At 43.2% G+C, this 20451-nt stretch overlaps 2 protein-coding genes across 5 annotated transcripts in view; one reads left to right on the top strand and one right to left on the bottom strand.

The window, feature by feature from the left end:
• rps12 (ribosomal protein S12) overlaps window positions 1–20451 on the top strand; it is a 383736-nt gene that overhangs the window by 191150 nt on the left and 172135 nt on the right. The window lies entirely within an intron of this gene.
• slc18b1 (solute carrier family 18 member B1) overlaps window positions 1–20451 on the bottom strand; it is a 131061-nt gene that overhangs the window by 17509 nt on the left and 93101 nt on the right. For all 4 annotated transcript variants that reach the window (XM_070885541.1, XM_070885544.1, XM_070885540.1 and 1 more), the window contains 3 exons: window positions 6385–6486; window positions 1496–1587; window positions 677–772 (listed from right to left, as the gene is read on the bottom strand). In XM_070885541.1, coding sequence (XP_070741642.1) covers window positions 677–772; window positions 1496–1587; window positions 6385–6486 — 290 coding nt within the window. The remainder of the gene's footprint in view (window positions 1–676; window positions 773–1495; window positions 1588–6384; window positions 6487–20451) is intronic.

Here is a 20451-nt window from a genome sequence, read left to right as displayed (position 1 = left end):
TAATACTCTCCAACCAACCAATCACCTACCTGCTCACTCACTGATTGTTTTTTTTGGGTGGTTTTGAATCGGAGCCTGTCCACTGCTGCTCTCAGGCCTCTGGTCTCCCCGCTCTTTTTATGGCGCTGCCGCTCTGCTCCTTCCGGTGCTTTTACCAGGCGTAAGAGTTCGAATGATATTCGCTGGGCAGGAGTTGGGCAAATAGCCCAAATCTCTGCATGTAAATGTTCTTCTTCCGGGCATGCGTACGATCTGTAATTTTGACAGTTCGCAAATGTCGATTCTCGGTGCACGCGCATCGCACGCCAATAACTGCTATTTGCGAGGCCTCTTTGGGCACATGCGCTCATCGTATGCATTCGGAGAGGCCATAATTTACAGCCCAATAAATCTCTGGATGTTAGGAAACCCAGATGTTCCAGGGCTGCTGTCTAGCAATAGAATGACACTAATAAAGATCAAAGCGGCAGTGATGGTGAGGGAAAATATAATTCTTGTCAAATGCAGTCAGGTTGTAAATAAAAAAGGTTGACAAGGAGGTGTGTTCCTGCTTTGTGCTCACCCCCCACGCCCCCTCCGACACACACACACCACACTTGCATTGCGAAAAATGTACTCAACTATCTTTAGGAAGCACAGATTAAAAATTAATGCATTATAATTTAAAAATTCTTACTAAACACAGGTGATGATTTCTGGAAAAACCGGAATGCCACACATGCTGAGTGAAGACCCAGTTATTACCAGCATCAAAACAAACATCCAGACCTGGCTGCAAGAGAAACACACAAAATTAATTCTTAGAAAGGTTTCTACTTAAAATCAGATTACTGTCACTCTTAATTCCTGAAATAATGTGAACATTTTTTTAATATATTATGTGTTCTTGCCTCCCCGCCCCCACAGCCAGTAAACTATGGTGATTGAGTGCCAGAGCAAAGATTGTTGTTAGAACTTACTAGTAGCTTTCTGATGGGTTGTAGATTAAATACATAAATCAGAGATCAGAAAGTTATTGAAAGTATATTGATAAATCTGTACTGTAACTTATGTCCCCTTGTATCTTCCTGGATCTAAAGTATTAAAATGTGAGAGAAGCACCTTCTTCACATGGTGAATATCATAACTGTTGTGTAATTATTTATTTGACTAAAACCAAATACACATTTAACTCTAACATGTACAGCTTGATGAGTAAAATAGACTAGAATATACAATTTTTCCCACTTTTGAAAGACATTTTTCTGCACAGAGGAGGGTGTTCAGACCACCGTGCCCGAGCCGACCCTCGGAAAGAGCTATCCAATTAGTTCCACTCCCCCGATCTTTCCCATAGCCCTGCAATTTCTCCCCTTCAAGTATTTATCCAATTTCCATTTGACAGCTACTATTGAATCAGCTTCCTCCAGCCTTTCAGGCAGTGCATCCTGATCAAAGCATTATATTGCTATAAATAAAAAGAAAATTTATGAAAACTATACAAGAAAATACCTACCTTTTGATATGAAAAATAGGTGCTGGTCCCAAAAGCATAAAGCTGAGACCAATCAGCCAACTTCCAACCAACATTAGCCATGTCCTGATTCTCTGGAATTGGAAGGAGGGAATAATAAAATAAAATGCAAGCGAATTAAAACCAAACAATGAGAACAAGCTGCCCCTCTCCTTTTTATGAATTCTAGGTTATGTCATTATGATTTCAACAAAGCATTTTCTATACCAATTCATTAAATATGCTTGGTGATAATACGGAATGCTATAGAAACAAAATATAACAGCAAAAAAAAGGTTCATTCATTGTATTTCAATTTAATTTGAATGGGCCAAATCAATACACGCTGTTCAAATATACTGTGCCGCAAAGGCATGACGATAATTTCCGACACAATTAGATCACAAGGTCAACTGTGCCATAAAGAAAAACTTGCATTTATATAGCGTCTTTCACGACCACTGGACGGCCCGAAGCGCTTTACAGCCAACTAAGTTTTTTTTTGAAGTGTAGTCACTGTTGTAATGTCGGAAATGCGGCAGCCAGCAAGCTCCCTCAAAACACAAATATGATAATGACTAGGTAATCTGTATTGATGAGTCCGCTGCTCTTCTTTGGAATAGTGCTAAGAAATCTTTTACGTCCACCTGAGCAGTTTTATGTCTCATCCAAAAGATGGCACCTCCATCAGTGCAGCACTCGGTCAGCACTACCCTGGAATGTCAGCCAAATATTTGTGCTCAAGTTCTAGAGTGGGACTTGAACCCACAACCTGGTTGAAGGCACCAAAAAAGATCACCCCAGGTTAACAATGGATGAATGGAGCTCGAAAGGCTTAGGAAACACCTGGGAGCAGGGATGTTCACAATAAGGCAGCTGATGGCTCAGTAAAATCAAAGAGAATCACTTCAGTCATCATTATTGTCTCATTATTAAGGAGAAACCCTTCAAGCCAAAACATTAACTGCTCTTTGTTTTCAGATACTAATTTACTGGTTGTAATTTCTAATTATTTTGTTTCTATTTCAAGTTTCCAGAAACTGCTTCACAAAGCTTCTACAGCCGAGCAAGATCGTCATTCATGCACTCTCTCCCATCCAATAGTGCAGTCACTTCATCAACCAACATATTTTAGTCCCTGTCTCCACAAGACCCTTGTGCTAGGCCTAGAATAGCTCCCATAATCAATCCATCATGGACTACAAGCGAATACTGCGTCGATTTTACGAACCTCAGCAGGTGACATTGGTGGCGGGTCCCAACCCCACTGCTGTCTCCATTCCAGCCTCAAATGAAATTTCTCTGAATGGACTGGTTAAGCCCCACTCAGCGCATTTTCCAGCCAATTAGAGGAAGCGGGTCTGGTCAAGATAAAAGTTCACGGGGTTGGGGGTAGTATATTAGCATGGATAGATTATTGGCTAACTAACAGAGAACAGAGAGTCGGGATAAATGGTTCATTATCTGGTTGGCAACCAGTAACTAGTGGAGTGCCGCAGGGATCAGTGATGGGACCCCAACTATTTACAATCTATATTAACGACTTGAAGAAGGGACTGAGTGTATGTAGCCAAGTTTGCTGATAATACAAAGATGGGAGGAAAAGCAGTGTGTGAGGAGAACACACAAAATCTGCAAAAGGACAGATAGGCTAAGTGAGTGGCCAAAAATTTGGCAGATGGCGTATAATGTTGGAAAGTGTGAGGTCATTCACTTTGGCAGAAAAAAAAATCAAAGAGCAAGTTATTATTTAAATGGAGAAAGATTGCAAAGTGCCGCAGTACAGCGGGACCTGGGGGTACTTGTGCATGAAACACAAAAGGATAGTATGCAGGTACAGCAAGGTGATCAGGAAGGCCAATGGTATCTTGGCCTTTATTGCAAAGGGGATGGAGTACAAAAGCAGGGAAGTCTTGCTACAGCTATATAAGGTATTGGTGAGGCCACACCTGGAATTCTGCGTGCAGTTTTGGTTTCCATATTTATGAAAGGATATACTTGCTTTGGAGGCAGCTCAGAGAAGGTTCACTAGGTTGATTCCGGGGATGAGGGGTTGACTTATGAGGAAAGGTCGAGTAGGTTGGGTCTCTACTCATTGGAATTCAGAAGAATGAGAGGTGATCTTATCGAAACGTATTAGATTATTGTAAAGTCCTGTCCCCTCAGTACAGATTCACACGAGGCATGTAGTGAAGTCAAGGTCACTCTGGACCTGCACCTTTATTTCACAGCTCTGGAACGCTGCACTTGCCTGAGTCCTGTCCTTATATACCTGTCTCTTGCAAGTGCACCCCTGGTGGTAAGGTACAGGTCATATCTTATTACAGTCATGTATAGCATGTTAGGATACAGTTATATATAATAATGTAAGATACATGACAAGTATGAGGGGGCTTGACAAGGTGGTTGCAGAGAGGATGTTTCCACTGATGGGGGAGACTAGAACTAGAGGGCATGATCTTAGAATAAGGGGCCACCATTTAAAACTGAGATGAGGAAAAATTTATTTTCTCAGAGGGATGTAAATCTGTGGAATTCACTGCCTCAGAGAACTGTGGAAGCTGGGACATTGAATAAATTTAAGACTGAAATAGACCGTTTCTTGAACGATAAGGGGATAAGGGGTTATGGGGAGCAGGCGGGGAAGTGGAGCTGAGTCCATAATCAGATCACCCATGATCTTTTATTGAATGATGGAGCAGGCTCGAGGGGCCGTATGGCCTACTCCTGTTCCTATTTCTTATGTTCTTATGGTGACATCATTTGATAAGGAAACCAGCTGATGATGCGTTAACAAGACCATGGCCAACTTTCTTTTGATATTTGTGCTGTCAGTGTTCTACAGCATTGTGGTGCTGCAAACACTGCACCCCAGGCTCTCCCATGACTCCCTCCATATGCTTATGGAGAGAGTCACAGCACACAGGTACATCCTCTTCCCTACCCATGGGCGGAAGAGACCTTCCCAGGAGATCCACGCAGCCTGGTTGCACATTGCAGAGGTGGACATAAGCAGGAGGACCTGGGTGTAGTGCTGCAATCGTTTCAATTATGTCAGTAGATCATGAAATGTTAGTACAAAGCCACACTCAACCTCATCCTGCTGTGCCACGCATCATATCCCCATCACCCAGCCTTCCCTAGCCTACTCCTACACATCCTTACTCACACCAACTTATCTTGCACCTCCAATCATCCCTCTCGATCTACATCTTCACATTCCCATCTCACTAGCCATCCCACACATGCACACTCATCCTAATGCAATCATACCAACTAACAACACACAAGGGTAGGCACTTGGGTGTTTTATGCAATATTTGTGTAAAGTTTCTGTTAATGTGGTGTCAAACACTGAAACCTTTATTTTCAAAACTTTGTATTCTTGGATACATTTGTGTGCACCTTTGGAAGTGGCTTAGTGAGTTGCAGTGAATAGTGAGACATAACGGTAACCACCCCCCACAATGCTGATGAATGTGAAAGGAATGGCTTGGGCATTGTAGGGATGCTTTATGGTGTTGGTGTGGGGTGGTGCTAACCTGGCACATCATGTGTACAGTGTCAAATGTGAAGTAAATCTGGCCATGATGGGGCCATCCCTGGCCTCCCAGGCAGCAATGTGGTCGGGTGCTAATGCCCGGTGTTCTGTGCAGCATTAGTTGATTGCAGAGAAGGTTGGTGGTGTTGTTGGTGATGCTGGCGTTGGGGATGATCTTGGTGAGATTTTGAGGACCAAGGTGAGAGAGTATAAAAGGGCACCTTGCTGATGGAATAGATGGCAGGTGAAGTAGAGATGACAGAAGCGATCTGTCAATGGTGAGAGAGGTAATGAAGTCTAACTGGATGGAGACTTGTGTAAAAACTTGCAGCATGGTGAATCTGTTGTGGAAATGCAGTGAGGAAGAGTTTGTGGCTGAGGGAAGATATTTCTGTAAGGTGGGAGCTTTTACTGTACAATTGAAGCCATTAACTCAACAGCTGATTCAATGGCCACTGGCCTCAGCTTCATAGACGAGGTCTAGCCACAGCAGGAAAACAGGGCGAATGCAAAAAGCTGGGAAAAACCATGGATAAGTGGCTGTAAACAAGCCACTAATGATTTTAATTGCCTTCCCCGCCACTGCCATGGGGTCTGCTAAGTGCTGGCAGATCCGACATCGAGAAAGTCCAGTGCGCGTGATTTGACAGCGGGTGCTTGAACCGCTGTGAATCATTTAAAATTTAACAGTTGCCCTACCACCCATCCCATCTGCTAAGCACCGACAAAATTCCGACCGTATTTAAAAAGAACTTCATTGGCTGTAAAGCACTTTGAGACTTGCTGAGGTTATGAAAAGCACGATATAAATGTAAGTCTTTCTTTTTTTCATATAAACAGAGCCCAAAAAATATAAACTGTACTCAGCCAACAAAACTACACGTCCTTAAAATTAGTGTGCCAAGTTTGGGGTTACAAAGCTTATTGTTGAAGTCAGGAGAGAGGGAACTTTACGCTATCTAATTTGCACTATATTGAATGAGAATGTTTGCCTCAACTAGGCCTAAAATAGGCAATTTCTGGGCAAACAAACTACACACTTAAGAGTACAAAAACAAATCTTGCATAAATCCAAAACCATTAGTTTGTTTGACCCATAGAAATGATTTTACAAACGGGTTTTGAAATCAAAGATTGCAATTTTTACATCATTTGCATTGATAAAAACTGAACTGGAAATTTTACTTAAAAAATGTTTTATATTAAAAAAAAGTCTGAACATTAGATTTAATCACTGACTAACAAAATCAATAGAACAAAGGAGAAGTTAATTATTATGGATAAAGAAACTGCATTTAGGAAATAAAAGTTTTACAACACAAAGGACATCCAAGCCAGTGTGCATACTTACTGGTAATTTATCAGACAGATATCCAAGTAATGGGGAGGAAAGAGCATATGACAAAGCGAATCCGAGGAACAGTAGTCCTACATCACCAGTTTTCAATTTGAACTGGAGAATTAAAAAAAAAATTAGAGTCAACGTTAATCAAGTTTTAACAGTCAGAGCTGAAGCAACCGAGAGGTCGGAAGTTCGAGAAGTTGGGAGTTCCAAGAGGTCGCGAGTTCGTGAGGTCTGAGGAGCAGGAGGCCCGAAGGTCGGTGAGGAGTTCAATTCTGACGAGGATCTCACAGCCCTCATCTGGGCAGGCAAGTGGTTGGCTGTTTGATTGGTAAGTATCTCTCTTTTTCTTTTAATTAGTTAAGTCTAAGTAGAGGGATGGCAGGGCAGCTCAGTCCTGTGGTGTGTACATCCTTGGGCATGTGGGAAGTCCTGGATGCTTCGCGCAACCTAAACAACTATATGTGCAGGAGGTTTTCCAACTTCAACGACTCGAGCTCCGCGTTTTGGAACTTAAGCGGCGGCTGGAGTCAATACGATGCAACTGCGAAGCTGAGAGCTACAAGGATAGCACGTTTCAGGAGGTGGTCACCCCGCAGCTTAAAAGCGTTCAGACAGAGGGGACGTGGGTGACCACCAGACGTAGTAAGAACGCTAGGCAGGTCATGCAGGAGTCCACCCGTGAGTCCACCTCAGTTTCAAACAGATATTCACTTCTGAGTAATGGTGAGGGCGATGGTGCCTCTGGGGAGTGCAGCCAGACCCAATTCCAAGGCACCACGGGTGGCTCAGCTGCCCAGGGGGAGGGACAAAGAATAAAAGCGCTCTAGTGATAGGGGATTCTATAGTTAGGGGAACAGACAGACGTTTCTGCGGCTGCAGACGTGACTCCAGAATGGCATGGTGCCTCCCTGGTGCTAGGGTACACCGTTTTGTGTACTGTTGAGGGGGATGACTCATCAGGGGAGGACAGCAGCAGCCAAGTTCATGGCACCGTGGCTGGCTCTGCTGCACAGGAGGGGAAGAAAAAGAGTGGGAGAGCGATAGTGATAGGGGATTAGATAGGCGTTTCTGCGGCCGCAACCGAGACTCCAGGATGGTATGCTGCCTCCCTGGTGCAAGGGTCAAGGATGTTTCGGAGCGGGTGCAGGACATTTTGAAAAGGGAGGGTGAACAGCCAGTTGTCGTGGTGCACATTGGTACCAACAATATAGGTAAAAAAAGGGATGAGGTCCTACAAGCTGAATTTAAGGAGCTAGGAGCTAAATTAAAAAGTAGGACCTCAAAAGTAGTAATCTCAGGATTGCTACTAGTGCCATGTGCTAGTCAGAGTAGGAATCGCAGGATAGCTCAGATGAATACGTGGCTTGAGCAGTGGTGCAGCAGGGAGGGATTCAAATTCCCGGGGCATTGGAACCGGTTCTGGGGGAGGTGGGACCAGTACAAACCGGACAGTCTGCACCTGGGCAGGACTGGAACCAATGTCCCAGGGAGAGTGTTTGCTAGTGCTGTTGGGGAGGAGTTAAACAAATATGGCAGGGGGATGGGAACCAATGCAGGGAGACAGAGGGAAACAAAAAGGAGACAAAAGCAAAAGACAGAAAGGAGATGAGTAAAAGTGGAGGGCAGAGAAACCCAAGGCAAAAAACAAAAAGGGCCATTGAATATAAAGGGGCTGCAGGAGGGGTCAAAACTAAAAATCATGGTTTAAAAACTAGTATTAAAACACTCTACCTAAACGCACGCAGCATTCGAAATAAAGTAAATGAGTTGACGGCACAAATCATTACAAATGGGTATGATTTGGTGGCCATTACAGAAACGTGGTTGCAGGGTGGCCAAGTCTGGGAATTAAACATACAGGGGTATCTGACGATTCGTAAAGATAGACAAGAAGGGAAAGGAGGTGGGGTAGCTCTGTTAATAAAGGATGATATCAGGACAGTTGTGAGAGACGATATTGGCTCGAATGAACAAAACGTTGAATCATTGTGGGTGGAGATTAGAGATAGTAAGGGGAAAAAGTCACTGGTGGGTGTAGTTTATAGGCCCGCAAATAATAACTTCACGGTGGGGAGGGCAATAATCAAGGGAATAATAGAGGCATGTGAAAAAGGAACGGCAGTAATCATGGAGGATTTTAACCTCCATATCGATTGGTCAAATCAAATCGCATGGGGTAGCCTGGAAGAGGAATTGTTTCTTAGAACAGTATGTTACAGAACCTACAAGGGAGCAAGCTATCTTAGATCTGATCCTGTGTAATGAGGCAGGAATAATAAACGATCTCCTAGTAAAAGATCCTCTCGGAATGAGTGATCACAGTATGGTTGAATTTGTAATACAGATTGAGGGTGAGGAAGTAGTGTCTCAAACGAGCGTACTATGCTTAAACAAAGGGGACTATAGTGGGATGAGGGCAGAGTTGGCTAAAGTAGACTGGAAACACAGACTAAACGGTGGCACAATTGAGGAACAGTGGAGGACTTGTAAGGAGCTCTTTCATAGTGCTCAACAAAAATATATTCCAGTGAAAAAGAAGGACGGTAAGAGAAGGGATAACCAGCCGTGGATAACCAAGGAAATAAAGGAGAGTATCAAATTAAAAACCAATGCGTATAAGGTGGCCAAGGTTAGTGGGAAACTAGCAGATTGGGAAAATTTTAAACGACAGCAAAGAATGACTTAGAAAGCAATAAAGAAAGGAAAGATAGATTACAAAGGTAAACTTGCGCAAAACATAAAAACAGATAGTAAAAGCTTTTACAGATATATAAAACGGAAAAGAGTGACTAAAGTAAATATTGGTCCCTTAGAAGATGAGAAGGGGGATTTAATAATGGGAAATGTGGAAATGGCTGAGACCTTAAACAATTATTTTGCTTCGGTCTTCACAGTGGAAGACACAAAAACCATGCCAAAAATTGCTGGTCACGGGAATGTGGGAAGGGAGGACCTTGAGACAATCACTATCACTAGGGGGGTAGTGCTGGACAGGCTAATGGGACTCAAGGTAGACAAGTCCCCTGGTCCTGATGAAATGCATCCCAGGGTATTAAAAGAGATGGCGGTAGTTATAGCAGATGCATTCGTTATAATCTACCAAAAGTCTCTGGACTCTGGGGAGTTACCAGCGGATTGGAAAGCAGCTAATGTAACGCCTCTGTTTAAAAAAGGGGGCAGACAAAAGGCAGGTAACTATAGGCCGGTTAGTTTAACATCTGTAGTGGGGAAAATGCTTGAAACTATTAAGGAAGAAATAGCGGGACATCTAGATAGGAATAGTGCAATCAAGCAGATGCAGCATGGATTCATGAAGGGGAAATCATGTTTAACTAATTTACTGGAATTCTTTGAGGATATAACGAGCATGGTGGATAAAGGTGTACCGATGGATATGGTGTATTTAGATTTTCAAAAGGCATTCGATAAGGTGCCACGCAAAAGGTTACTGCAGAAGATAAGGGTACGCGGAGTCAGAGGAAATCTATTAGAATGGATAGAGAATTGGCTGGCGAACAGAAAGCAGAGAGTCGGGATAAATGGGTCCGTTTCGGGTTGGAAATCGGTGGTTAGTGGTGTGCCACATGGATCGGTGCTGGGACCACAACTGTTTACAATATACATAGATGACCTGGAAGAGGGGACAGAGTGTAGTGTAATAAAATTTGCAGATGACACAAAGATTAGTGGGAAAGCGGGTTGTGTAGAGGACACAGAAAGGCTGCAAAGAGATTTAGATAGGTTAAGCGAATGGGCTAAGGTTTGGCAGATGGAATACAATATCGGAAAGTGTGAGGTCATCCACCTTGGGAAAAAAACAGTAAAAGGGAATATTATTTGAATGGGGAGAAATTACAACATGCTGCGGTGCAGAGGGACCTGGGGGTCCTTGTGCATGAATCCCAAAAAGTTAGTTTGCAGGTGGAGCAGGTAATCAGGAAGGCGAATGGAATGTTGGCCTTCATTGCGAGAGGGATGGAGTACAAAAGCAGGGAGGTCCTGCTGCAACTGTATAGGGTATTGGTGAGGCTGCACCTCGAGTACTGCGTGTAGTTTTGGTCACCTTACTTAAGGAAGGATATACTGGCTCTGGAGAGGGTACAGAGATGATTCACTAGGCTGATTCCGGAGATGAGGGGGTTACCTTATGATGATAGATTGAGTAGACTGGGTCTTTACTCGTTGGAGTTCAGAAGGATGAGGGGTGATCTTATAGAAACATTTAAAATAATGAAAGGGATAGACAAGATCGAGGCAGAGAGGTTGTTTCCACTGGTAGGGGAGACTAGAACTAGGGGGCACAACCTCAAAATACAGGGGAGCCAATTTAAAACCGAGTTGAGATCCTACAGGCAGAATTTAGGGAGCTCGGAAGAAAATTAAAGGGTAGGACCGCAAAGGTAGTAATCTCCGGGTTACTACCGGTGCCATGTGCTAATGAGTACAAGAATAAAAAGATGGAGAGGATGAACACGTGGCTGGAGAGTTTGTGTAGGAGGGAGGGTTTTAAATTCCTGAGGCATTGGGACCACTTTTTGGGGGGGGGGGGGGGGGAGGAGTAGGATGTGTACAAGCCGGAGGGGTTGCACCTCAACACCGACGGGACCAATATGCTCGCGGGGAGTTTTGCCAGTGCTGTTGAGGAGAGTTTAAACTAACTTGGGATGGGGTAATGGGAATCTGAGAACAAATTCAATAGAGAAGGAAGTAAAGCTGAAATTGGATAGCAAAAATTTAGAAAGTGAATCTGTAAGACAGAGGAAACAAGGGTTAGTAAGTAGTAATCAAGGAGGTCTTCCTGTGTTAAATGGTATATACTTTAATGCAATGAGTATAGCGAATAAGGCGGATGAGCTAAGAGCACAGTTAGATACTTGTGAGTATGACATTATAGCCATTACAGAGACATGGCTGAAAGAGGGGCAGGTTTGGCAGATCAATATTCCTGGTTTCAGGATTGTTAGACAAGACAGAGAGGAGGGTAAAAGAGGTGGGGAGGTCACGGTACTGATTAAAGAAACTATTACAGTGGTGAGCAGGGATGATATGTTAGAGGGATCATCAAATGAGGCCATATGGGTTGAATTGAAAAATAAAAAAAGGGTGATCACACTGTTGGGCATGTATTCCAGACCCCCAAACAGTGGGAGGGAGATAGAGGAGCAAATATGTAGGCAAATTGCTGTGAAGTCCAAAAACCATAGGGTCGTAATAGTAGGGGATTTTAACTATCCTAATATTGATTAAGACAAATATAGTGTGAAGGGTATCGAGGGTGCGGAATTCTTAAAATGCATTCAAGAGAGAGTTTTTATCCAGTATATAACAAGCCCAACACAAGAGGGGGCGGTTTTGGATTTAGTTTTGGGGAATGAAGCTGGGCAAGTCGAAGAGCACTTGGGTGCCATTGACCATAATTCAGTCAGATTCAACTTAGTTATGGATAAGGAGAAGGATAGGCCTGGAATTGGGGAAAAGCTAACGTTGCTAAGTTGAGGAGTGATTTAGCCACAGTGGACTGGAAACAGTTACTTGTGGGAGGCATTCAAGGAGGAAATCCGGAGGGTTCAGGCCAAACATGTGCACTTAAAGAAAAAAAAGAGTGGGAATAATAATTCTAGAGCCACCTGGATATCTAGGGACTTAGAGGGGAGGATAAAAAAAAAAGGGAAGCTTATGTCATATACCGACAGCTAAATACATAGAATCTTTGCAGGAATACAGAAGGTTAAGAGGTAAAATTAAAAAGGATATTAGGAATGCTAAGAGAGAGCATGAAAAATTCTTGGCTAGTAAAATTAAGGAAAACCCAAAGATGTTCTATAAATATATTAAGAGCAAGAGGGTAACTAAAGAAAGGGTTGGGCCTATTAGAAACCATGAGGGTAATCTTTGTGTGGAGGCGGAAGATGTTGGTATAATTCTTAATGAATACTTTGCACCCGTTTTCACAAAGGAAAGGGGCAATGCAGATACTATCAAGGAGGAGTGTGAAATTCTGGATGAAATAAACAGTGAGAGAGGAGGTATTGAGGGGTTTAGCAGCTTTGAAAGTAGATAAGTCCCCAGGCCCGGATGAAATACATCCCTGGCTGTTGAGTGAAGTAGAAGAGGAAATAGCAGAGGCCTTGACCATCATTTTTCAGTCCTCCTTGGATTTGTGCATGGTGCCGGAGGACTGGAGGATTGCAAATGTGGTACCATTGTTTAAAAAGGGAGAAAGGGATAGGCCGATTAATTACAGGCCTGTCAGCCTAACCTCAGTGGTGGGAAAATTATTGGAAAAAATCCTGAAAAACAGGATAAATCTTCATTTGGAAAGACATGGATTAATCAAGAAGAGTCAGTTAAGGGAAGGTCGTGTCTGACAAACTTAATTGAAATTTGAGAGGAGGTAACCAGGAGGGTCGATGAGGGCAATATGTACGATGTAATGTATATGGATTTTAGCAAAACTTCTGATAAGGTGCCACATAGCAGACTGGTCACAAAAGTAAAAGCCCATGGGATCCAGGGCAAAGTGGTAAGTTGGATCCAAAATTGGCTCAGAGGCAGGAAGCAAAGGGTAATAGTTGATTGGTGTTTTTGTGACTGGAAGGATGTTTCCAGTCGGGTTCCGCAGGGCTCAGTACTGGGCCCCTTACTTTTTATGGTGTGTATCAATGATTTCGATTTGAATATAGGGAGTATGATTTAGAAGTTTGCAGATGACACTAAAATTGGCCGAATGTTTGATAATGAAGAGGAAAGTCATGGACTGCAGGAGGATATCAATCTACTAGTCAGGTGGGCAGAGCAGTGGCAAATGGAATTTAATTCGGAGAAGTGTGAAGTAATGCACTTTGGGAGAGCCAATAAGGAAAGGGTATACACATTAAACGTTAGGCCATTAATAGTGTAGATGAACAAAGGGATCTTGGCGTGCTTGTCCACAGATCCCTGAAAGTAGCAGGCCAGGTGGATAAGGTGGTTAAGAAGGCATACGGAATGCTTGCCTTTATTGGCCGAGGCATAGAATACAACAGCAGGGAGGTTATGCTTAAATTGTATAACACTCTGGTTAGGCCACAGCTGGAGTACTGCGTGCAGTTCTGGTCGCTGTATTATAGGAAGGACGTGATTGCACAAGAGAGGGTGCAGAGGAGATTTTCTAGGATGCTGCCTGGAATGGAGAACCTTAGCTATGAGGACAGATTGCTTAGGCTGGGTTTGTTATCATTGGAACAGAGGAGGTTGAGAAGAGACCTCATTGAGGTGTACAAAATTTTGAGGGGCCTGGATATAGTGGATAGCAAGGACCTATTTCCATTGGTGGAGGGGTCAATTACGAGGGCCCAATTACGAGGGCCCATAGTTTTAAGGTAGTTGGTGGAAGGTTCAGAGGGGATTTGAGGGGGGCTTCTTCACGCAGAGGGTTGTGGGGGTCTGGAACTCATTGCCTGGAAGGGTGGTGGATGCAGAAACCCTCACCACATTTAAAAAGGTGCTTGGATGGGCAGTTAAAGTGCTGTAACTTTCAGGGTTACAGACCTAGAGCTGGTAATTGGGATTAGACTGGATAACCTTTTGTTGGCTGGTGCAGATACGATTGTATGTACTGCAGGGAATCGAATATGGCCAGGGTGATCTCCTGGACTAGCTTTGATCGCCTGGATGGGTCGGAGAGGAATTTTCACAGATTTTACTTTTCCCCCAATTGGCCTGGGCTTTTAATCTGGTTTTTGCCTCTCCCTGGAAATCACATTGGTGTGGAATGTAGAATGTTTTAGTGAAGGGGTGTCGCAACAGATAGGTTGGGCTGGGTGCTGTTTACCTTTCTGCCATAGTTCATTGGTTTATATGTAACCTTTGGGGTTGCTGATTGAAGGCTGTGCGGCTCTTTGTCGGCCGGCGTGGACACGATGGGCTGAAATGGCCTCCTTTCAGCGCTGTAAACTTCTATGTTTCTATACAATCAATGACGTGATGCTTATAAAATTATATATATTTAAAAATTATATTTAGACATGTTGTTCACAAATAAAAATGAGTGTCACCCTTGTATACTTAAAAAATGCCACCCACAAAGGAAATATCTTTTACTTGATTTATGGACATATGCTTAAAAGAAAAAGGACAGTTTGATCAGGGTACGATAAAGGAAAATAAAGGAAAGCTTATGATAGATACCAAGAACTCAATACTATAGAAACTCTAGAGGAGTATAAGAAGTGCAGGGGTAGAGCCTATTAGAGACCACAAAGGAAATCTGTGTACAGAGGCAGAAGATGTGGGTATGGTTCTCAGTGAATACTTTGCATCTGTTTTCACAAAAAAGAGAGAAGCGATGCAGACTTTGAAGTGAGGGAGAAGGAGTGTGAAATATTAGACGAGATAAACACAGTGAGAGAGGAAGTATTAAGGGGCTTAGCAGCTTTGAAAATGGCTAAATCCCCAGGCCTAGATGAAATGTATCCCAGGCTGTTGAGAAGCAAAAGAGGAAATAGCAGAGGCTCTGATCATCATTTTCCAATCCTCTCTGGCTACAGGTGTGGTGTCAGAGGACTGGAGGACTGCTAATGTTGGACTTGAATGTTGATAAACGTAGGTCCCTTGCAATCAGATTCAGGTGAATTTATAATGGGAAACAAAGAAATGGCGGACCAGTTAAACAAATACTTTGGTTCTGTCTTCACGAAGGAAGACACAATACTAGGAAATACTAGGGGACCGAGGGTCTAGTGAGAAGGAGGAACTGAAGGAAATCTTTATTAGACGGGAAATTGTGTTAGGGAAATTGATGGGATTGAAGGCCAATAAATCCCCGGGGCCTAATAGTCTGCATCCCAGAGTACTTAAGGAAGTTGCCCTAGAAATAGTGCATGCATTGGTGATCGTTTTCCAACAGTCTATCGACTTTGAACCAGTTCCTATGGACTGGAGGGTAGCTAATGTAACACCACTTTTTAAGAAAGGAGGGAGAGAGAAAACGGGTGATTATAGATCGGTTAGCCTGACATCAGTAGTGGGGAAAATATTGGAATCCTTTATCAAAGATGAAATAGCAGCCATTTGGAAAGCAGTGACAGGATCGGTCCAAGTCAGCAGGGAAATCATGCTTGACAAATCTTCTAGAATTTTTTGAGGATGTAACTGGTAGAGCGGACAATGGAGAACCAGTGGATGTATTTGGACTTTCAAAAGACTTTTGACAAGGTCCTACATTAGAGATTGGTGTGCAAAATTAAAGCACATGGTATTGGGGGTAATGTATTAACGTGGAGAGAACTGGTTGGCAGACAGGAAGCAAAGAGCAAGAATAAACGGGTCCTTTTCAGAATGGCAGGCAGTGACTAATGGGGTATCGCAAGGTTCAGTGCTGGGACCCCAGCTATTTACAATATGCATTAATGATTTAGACAAAGGAATTGAATGTAATATCTCCAGGATTGCAGATGACACTAAGCTGGGTGGCAATGTGAGCTGTGAGGAGGACGCTAAGAGGCTGCAGGGTGACTTGGACAGGTTAGGTGAGTAGGCAAACACATGGCAGATGCAGTATAATGTGGATAAACGTGAGGCTATCCACATTATAGAAACATTTAAAATAATGAAAGGGACAGACAAGATAGAGGCAGAGAGGTTGTTTCCACTGGTCGGGGAGACTAGAACTAGGGGGCACAGCCTCAAAATATGGGGGAGACAATTTAAAACTGAGTTGAGAAGGAATTTCTTTTCCTAGAGGGTTGTGAATCTGTGGAATTCTCTGCCCAAGGAAGCAGTTGAGGCTAGCTCATTGAATGTATTCAAATCATAGATAGATAGATTTTTAACCAATAAGGGAATTAAGGGTTATGGGGAGCGGGTGGGTAAGTGGAGCTGAGTCCACGGCCAGATCAGCCATGATCTTTTTGAAAGGCGGAGCAGGCTCGAGGGGCTAGATGGCCTACTCCTGTTCCTAATTCTTATGTTCTTATGTTTATGTTCTTTGGTAGCAAAAACACGAAGGCAGAATATTATCTGAATGGCGGCAGATTAGGAAAAGGGGAGGTGCAACAAGACCTGGGTGTCATGGTACATCAGTCATTGAAAGTTGGCATGCAGGTTCAGCAGGCGGTGAAGGCGGCAAATGGTATGTTGGCCTTCATAGCGAGGGGATTGGAGTATAGGAGCAGGGAGGTCTTGCTGCAGTTGTACAGGGCCTTAGTGAGGCCTCACCTGGAATATTGTGTTCAGTTTTGGTCTACTAATCTGAGGAAGGACGTTCTTGCTATTGAGAGAGTGCAGTGAAGGATCACCAGACTGATTCCCGGGATGACAGGACTGACATATGAGGAGAGACTGGATCGACTGGGCCTGTATTCACTGGAGTTTCGAAGGATGAGAGGGAATCTCAGAAACATATAAAATTCTGACGAGACTGGACAGGTTAGATGCAGGAAGAATGTTCCCAATGTTGGGGAAGTCCAGAACCAGGGGACACAGTCTAAGGACAAGGGGTAGGCCATTCAGGACTCAGATGAGGAGAAACTTCTTCACTCAGAGAGTTGTTAACCTGTGGAATTCCCTACTGCAGAGAGTTGTTGATGCCAGTTCACTGGATATATTCAAGAGGGAGTTAGATATGGCCCTTATGGCTAAAGGGATCAAGGGGTATGGAGAGAAAGCAGGAAAGGGGTACTGAGGTGAATGATCAGCCATGATCTTATTGAATGGTGGTGCAGGCTCGAAGGGCCGAATGGCCTACTCCTGCACCTATTTTCTATGTTGCTATGTTTCTATGTTGCGGGTATGATTAAGAAGTTTGCAGGTGACACTAAAATAGGCTCTGTGGTTGATAAGGAAGAAGAAAGCTATGAACTGCAGGATGATATCAATGTACTGGTCAGGTGTGCAGAACAGTGGCAAATGGAATTCAATCCAGATAAGTGTGAGGTAATTCATTTGGGGAGGTCTAACAAGGCAAGAAAATACACATTAAATAGTATGACACTGAAAAGTGTAGAGCAACCTAGGGACCTTGGAGTGCAGGTCCACAGATCACTGAAGGTATCAGGGCAGGTATGTAATGTGATTGAGAAGGCATAATGGAATACTTGCCTTTATTAGTCGAGGCATGGAATACAAGAGCAAGGAGGTTATGCTTGAACTGTATAAATCACTGGTTGGGCTGCAGCTGGAGCACTGTGTGCAGTTCTGGTCACCACATTACAGGAAAGATGTGATTGCATTGGAAAGGGTGCAGAGGAGATTTACAAGAATGTTGCCTGGACTGGAAAATGTTGGCTATGAGGAAAGATTGCAGATGCTGGGTCTGTTTTCTTTGGAACAGAGGAGGCTGAGGGGAGACCTGATTGAGGTGTATAAAATTATGAGGGGCCTGAATAGAGTGGATAGAAAGGACCTGTTCCCCGTGGCAGAGGGGTAAACAACCAGGCGAAATAGATTTTAAGTAATTGGGGGGAGGTTTGTGGAGATACAAGGGGAAATTTCTTCAGGATCTGGAACTCACTGCTTGAAACGGTGGTTGAGGCAGAAATCCTCACCACATTTAAAAAATACTTGGATGTGCACTTAAAGTGCCATAACCTGCAGGGCTAGGGGCTGGAAGGTGGGATTCAGCTGGCTAGCTCTTGGTCGGTCGGCACGGACACGATGTGCCGAAATGGCCGCCTGCTGTGCTGTAGATTTCTATGATTCTATGATCTCTACTTTGAGGTGAGAATCTGCTGGAGAATAATTAATTCTAATCAACGCAGAGACACAGCAATTACACCAAGTGTATCATTTAACGGAATACTACAATTGGAAGATTCCTTCACACAAGATAACTGATTTGCCCAACATTCTTTTCTACAATGACACACTCCATCCAGGTGAAGGTTTTCAATTTTGATGATACTTAAACTTAATCTTAGGAACATAGGAACAAGATTCTCTAGGAATGAGTGACCATAACATGGTTGAATTTCAAATTCAGTTGGAGGGTGAGAAAGTTGGTTCTCAAACCAGGGTCCTAAGCTTAAATAAAGGAGACTACAAAGGTATGAGGGCAGAGTTGGCTAAAGTGGACTGGGAAAATAGATGAAAGTATTGGGACGGTTGATGACCAGTGGCAGACATTTGAGATATTTCATAACCCGCAACAAAAATATATCCAAATGACAAGGAAAGACTGTAAGAGAAGTGATAACCATTCATGGCTACCTAAGGAAATAAGGGATGGTATCAAATTGAAAACAAGGGCATACAAATGTGGCCAAGACCAGTGGGAGGCCAAAGGATTGGGAAACTTTTAAAAGTCAGCAAAGAACGACTAAAAAAAATGATTGAGAGGGAAGATAGATTATGAAAGTAAACTAGCACAGAATATAAAAACAGATAGTAAGAGTTTCTACAGGTACATAAAAAGGAAAGGCTAAACTAAATGTTGGTCCCCTAGAGAATGAGACTGGGGAATTAATAATGAAGAACAGGGAAATGGCAGAGATGTTGAACAAATATTTTGTATCGATCTTCACGGTAAAAGACACTAAAAACATCCCAATAGTGGATATTCAAGGGGCTATAGGGAGGCAGGAACTTAATACAATCACTAATGAGGTAGTACTCGGTAAATAATGGGATTAAAGGCGGACAAGTACCCTGAACCTGATGGGTGACATCCTAGGGTCTTAAAAGAAGTGGCTGCAGAGATAGTGGATGCATTGGTTATAATCTACCAAAATTCGCTGGATTCCGGGGTGGTCCCAGCGGATTGCAAAACCGCAAATGTAATGCTCCTATTTAAAAAAGGAGGCAGACGAAAAGCAGGAAACTATAGATCAGTTAGCCTAACATATGTTGTTGGGAAAATGTTGGAGTCCATTATTAAGGAAGCAGTAGCGGGACATTTGGAAAAGCATAATTCAATCAAGCAGAGTCAGCATGGTTTTTATGAAAGAGAAATCATGTTTGACAAATTTGCTGGAGGTCTTTGAGGATGTAACGAGCAGGGTGGATAAGGGGGAACCAGTGGATGTGGTGTATTTGGATTTCCAGAAGGCATTCGATAAGGTGCCACATAAAAGGTTACTGCACAAGATAAAAGTTCGCGGGATTGGGGGTAATATATTAGCATGGATAGAGAATAGGCTAAGTAACAGAAAACAAGAGAGTCGGGATAAATGGGTCATTTTCCGGTTGGCAAACAGTGACTAGTGGGGTGCCGCAGGGATAGGTGCTGGGTCTTCAACTATTTACAATCTATATTAATGATTTGGATGAGGGGTCTGAGTGTAATGTAGCCAAGTTTGCTGATGATACAAAGATGGGTGGGAAAGCAAATTGTGAGGAGGACAGAAAACATCTGCAAAGGGATATAGACAGGCTAAGTGAGTGGGCAAAAATTTGGCAGATGGAGTATAATGTGAGAAAATGTGAGGTTATCCACTTTGGCAGAAATAATAGAAAAGCAAATTATAATTTAAATGGAGAAGCATTGCAAAGTGCTGCAGTACAGAGGGACCTGGGATTCTCGTGCCTGAAACACAAAAAGTTAATATGCAGGTACAGCAAGTAATCAGGAAGGCAAATGGAATGTTGGCCTTTATTGCAAGGGGGATAGAGTATAAAAGCAAAGAAGTCCTGCTACAATTGGTGAGGCCACGCCTGGAGTACTGCGTACAGTTTTGATCTCCGTATTTAAGAAAGGATATACTTGCATTGGAGGCTGTTCAGAGAAGGTTCATTAAGTTGATTCCGGGGATGAGGGGGTTGATTTATGAAGATAACTTGAGTAGGTTGGGCCTATACATATTGGAGTTCAGAAGATTGAGAGATGATCTTATCGAAACATATTACGATAATGAGGAGACTTGACAAGGTGGATGCAGAGAGGATATTTTAATCTCATAGGGGAAACTAAAACTAGGGGACAGTCTCAGAATAAGGGGCTGCCCATTTAAAACTGAGATGAGGAGGAATTTCTTCTCAGAGGGTTGTAAATCTATGGAATTCTCTGCCCCAGAGAGCTGTGGAGGCTGAGTCTTTGAATATATTTAAGGTGGAGGTAGACAGATTTTTGAGCAATAGGGGAATAAAGAGTAATAGGGA

Source organism: Pristiophorus japonicus, chromosome 7, assembly GCF_044704955.1.
Source record: "Pristiophorus japonicus isolate sPriJap1 chromosome 7, sPriJap1.hap1, whole genome shotgun sequence".
Taxonomy (NCBI): Eukaryota; Metazoa; Chordata; class Chondrichthyes; family Pristiophoridae; genus Pristiophorus; species Pristiophorus japonicus.
This window is presented reverse-complemented; position numbering and strand designations above follow the sequence as displayed.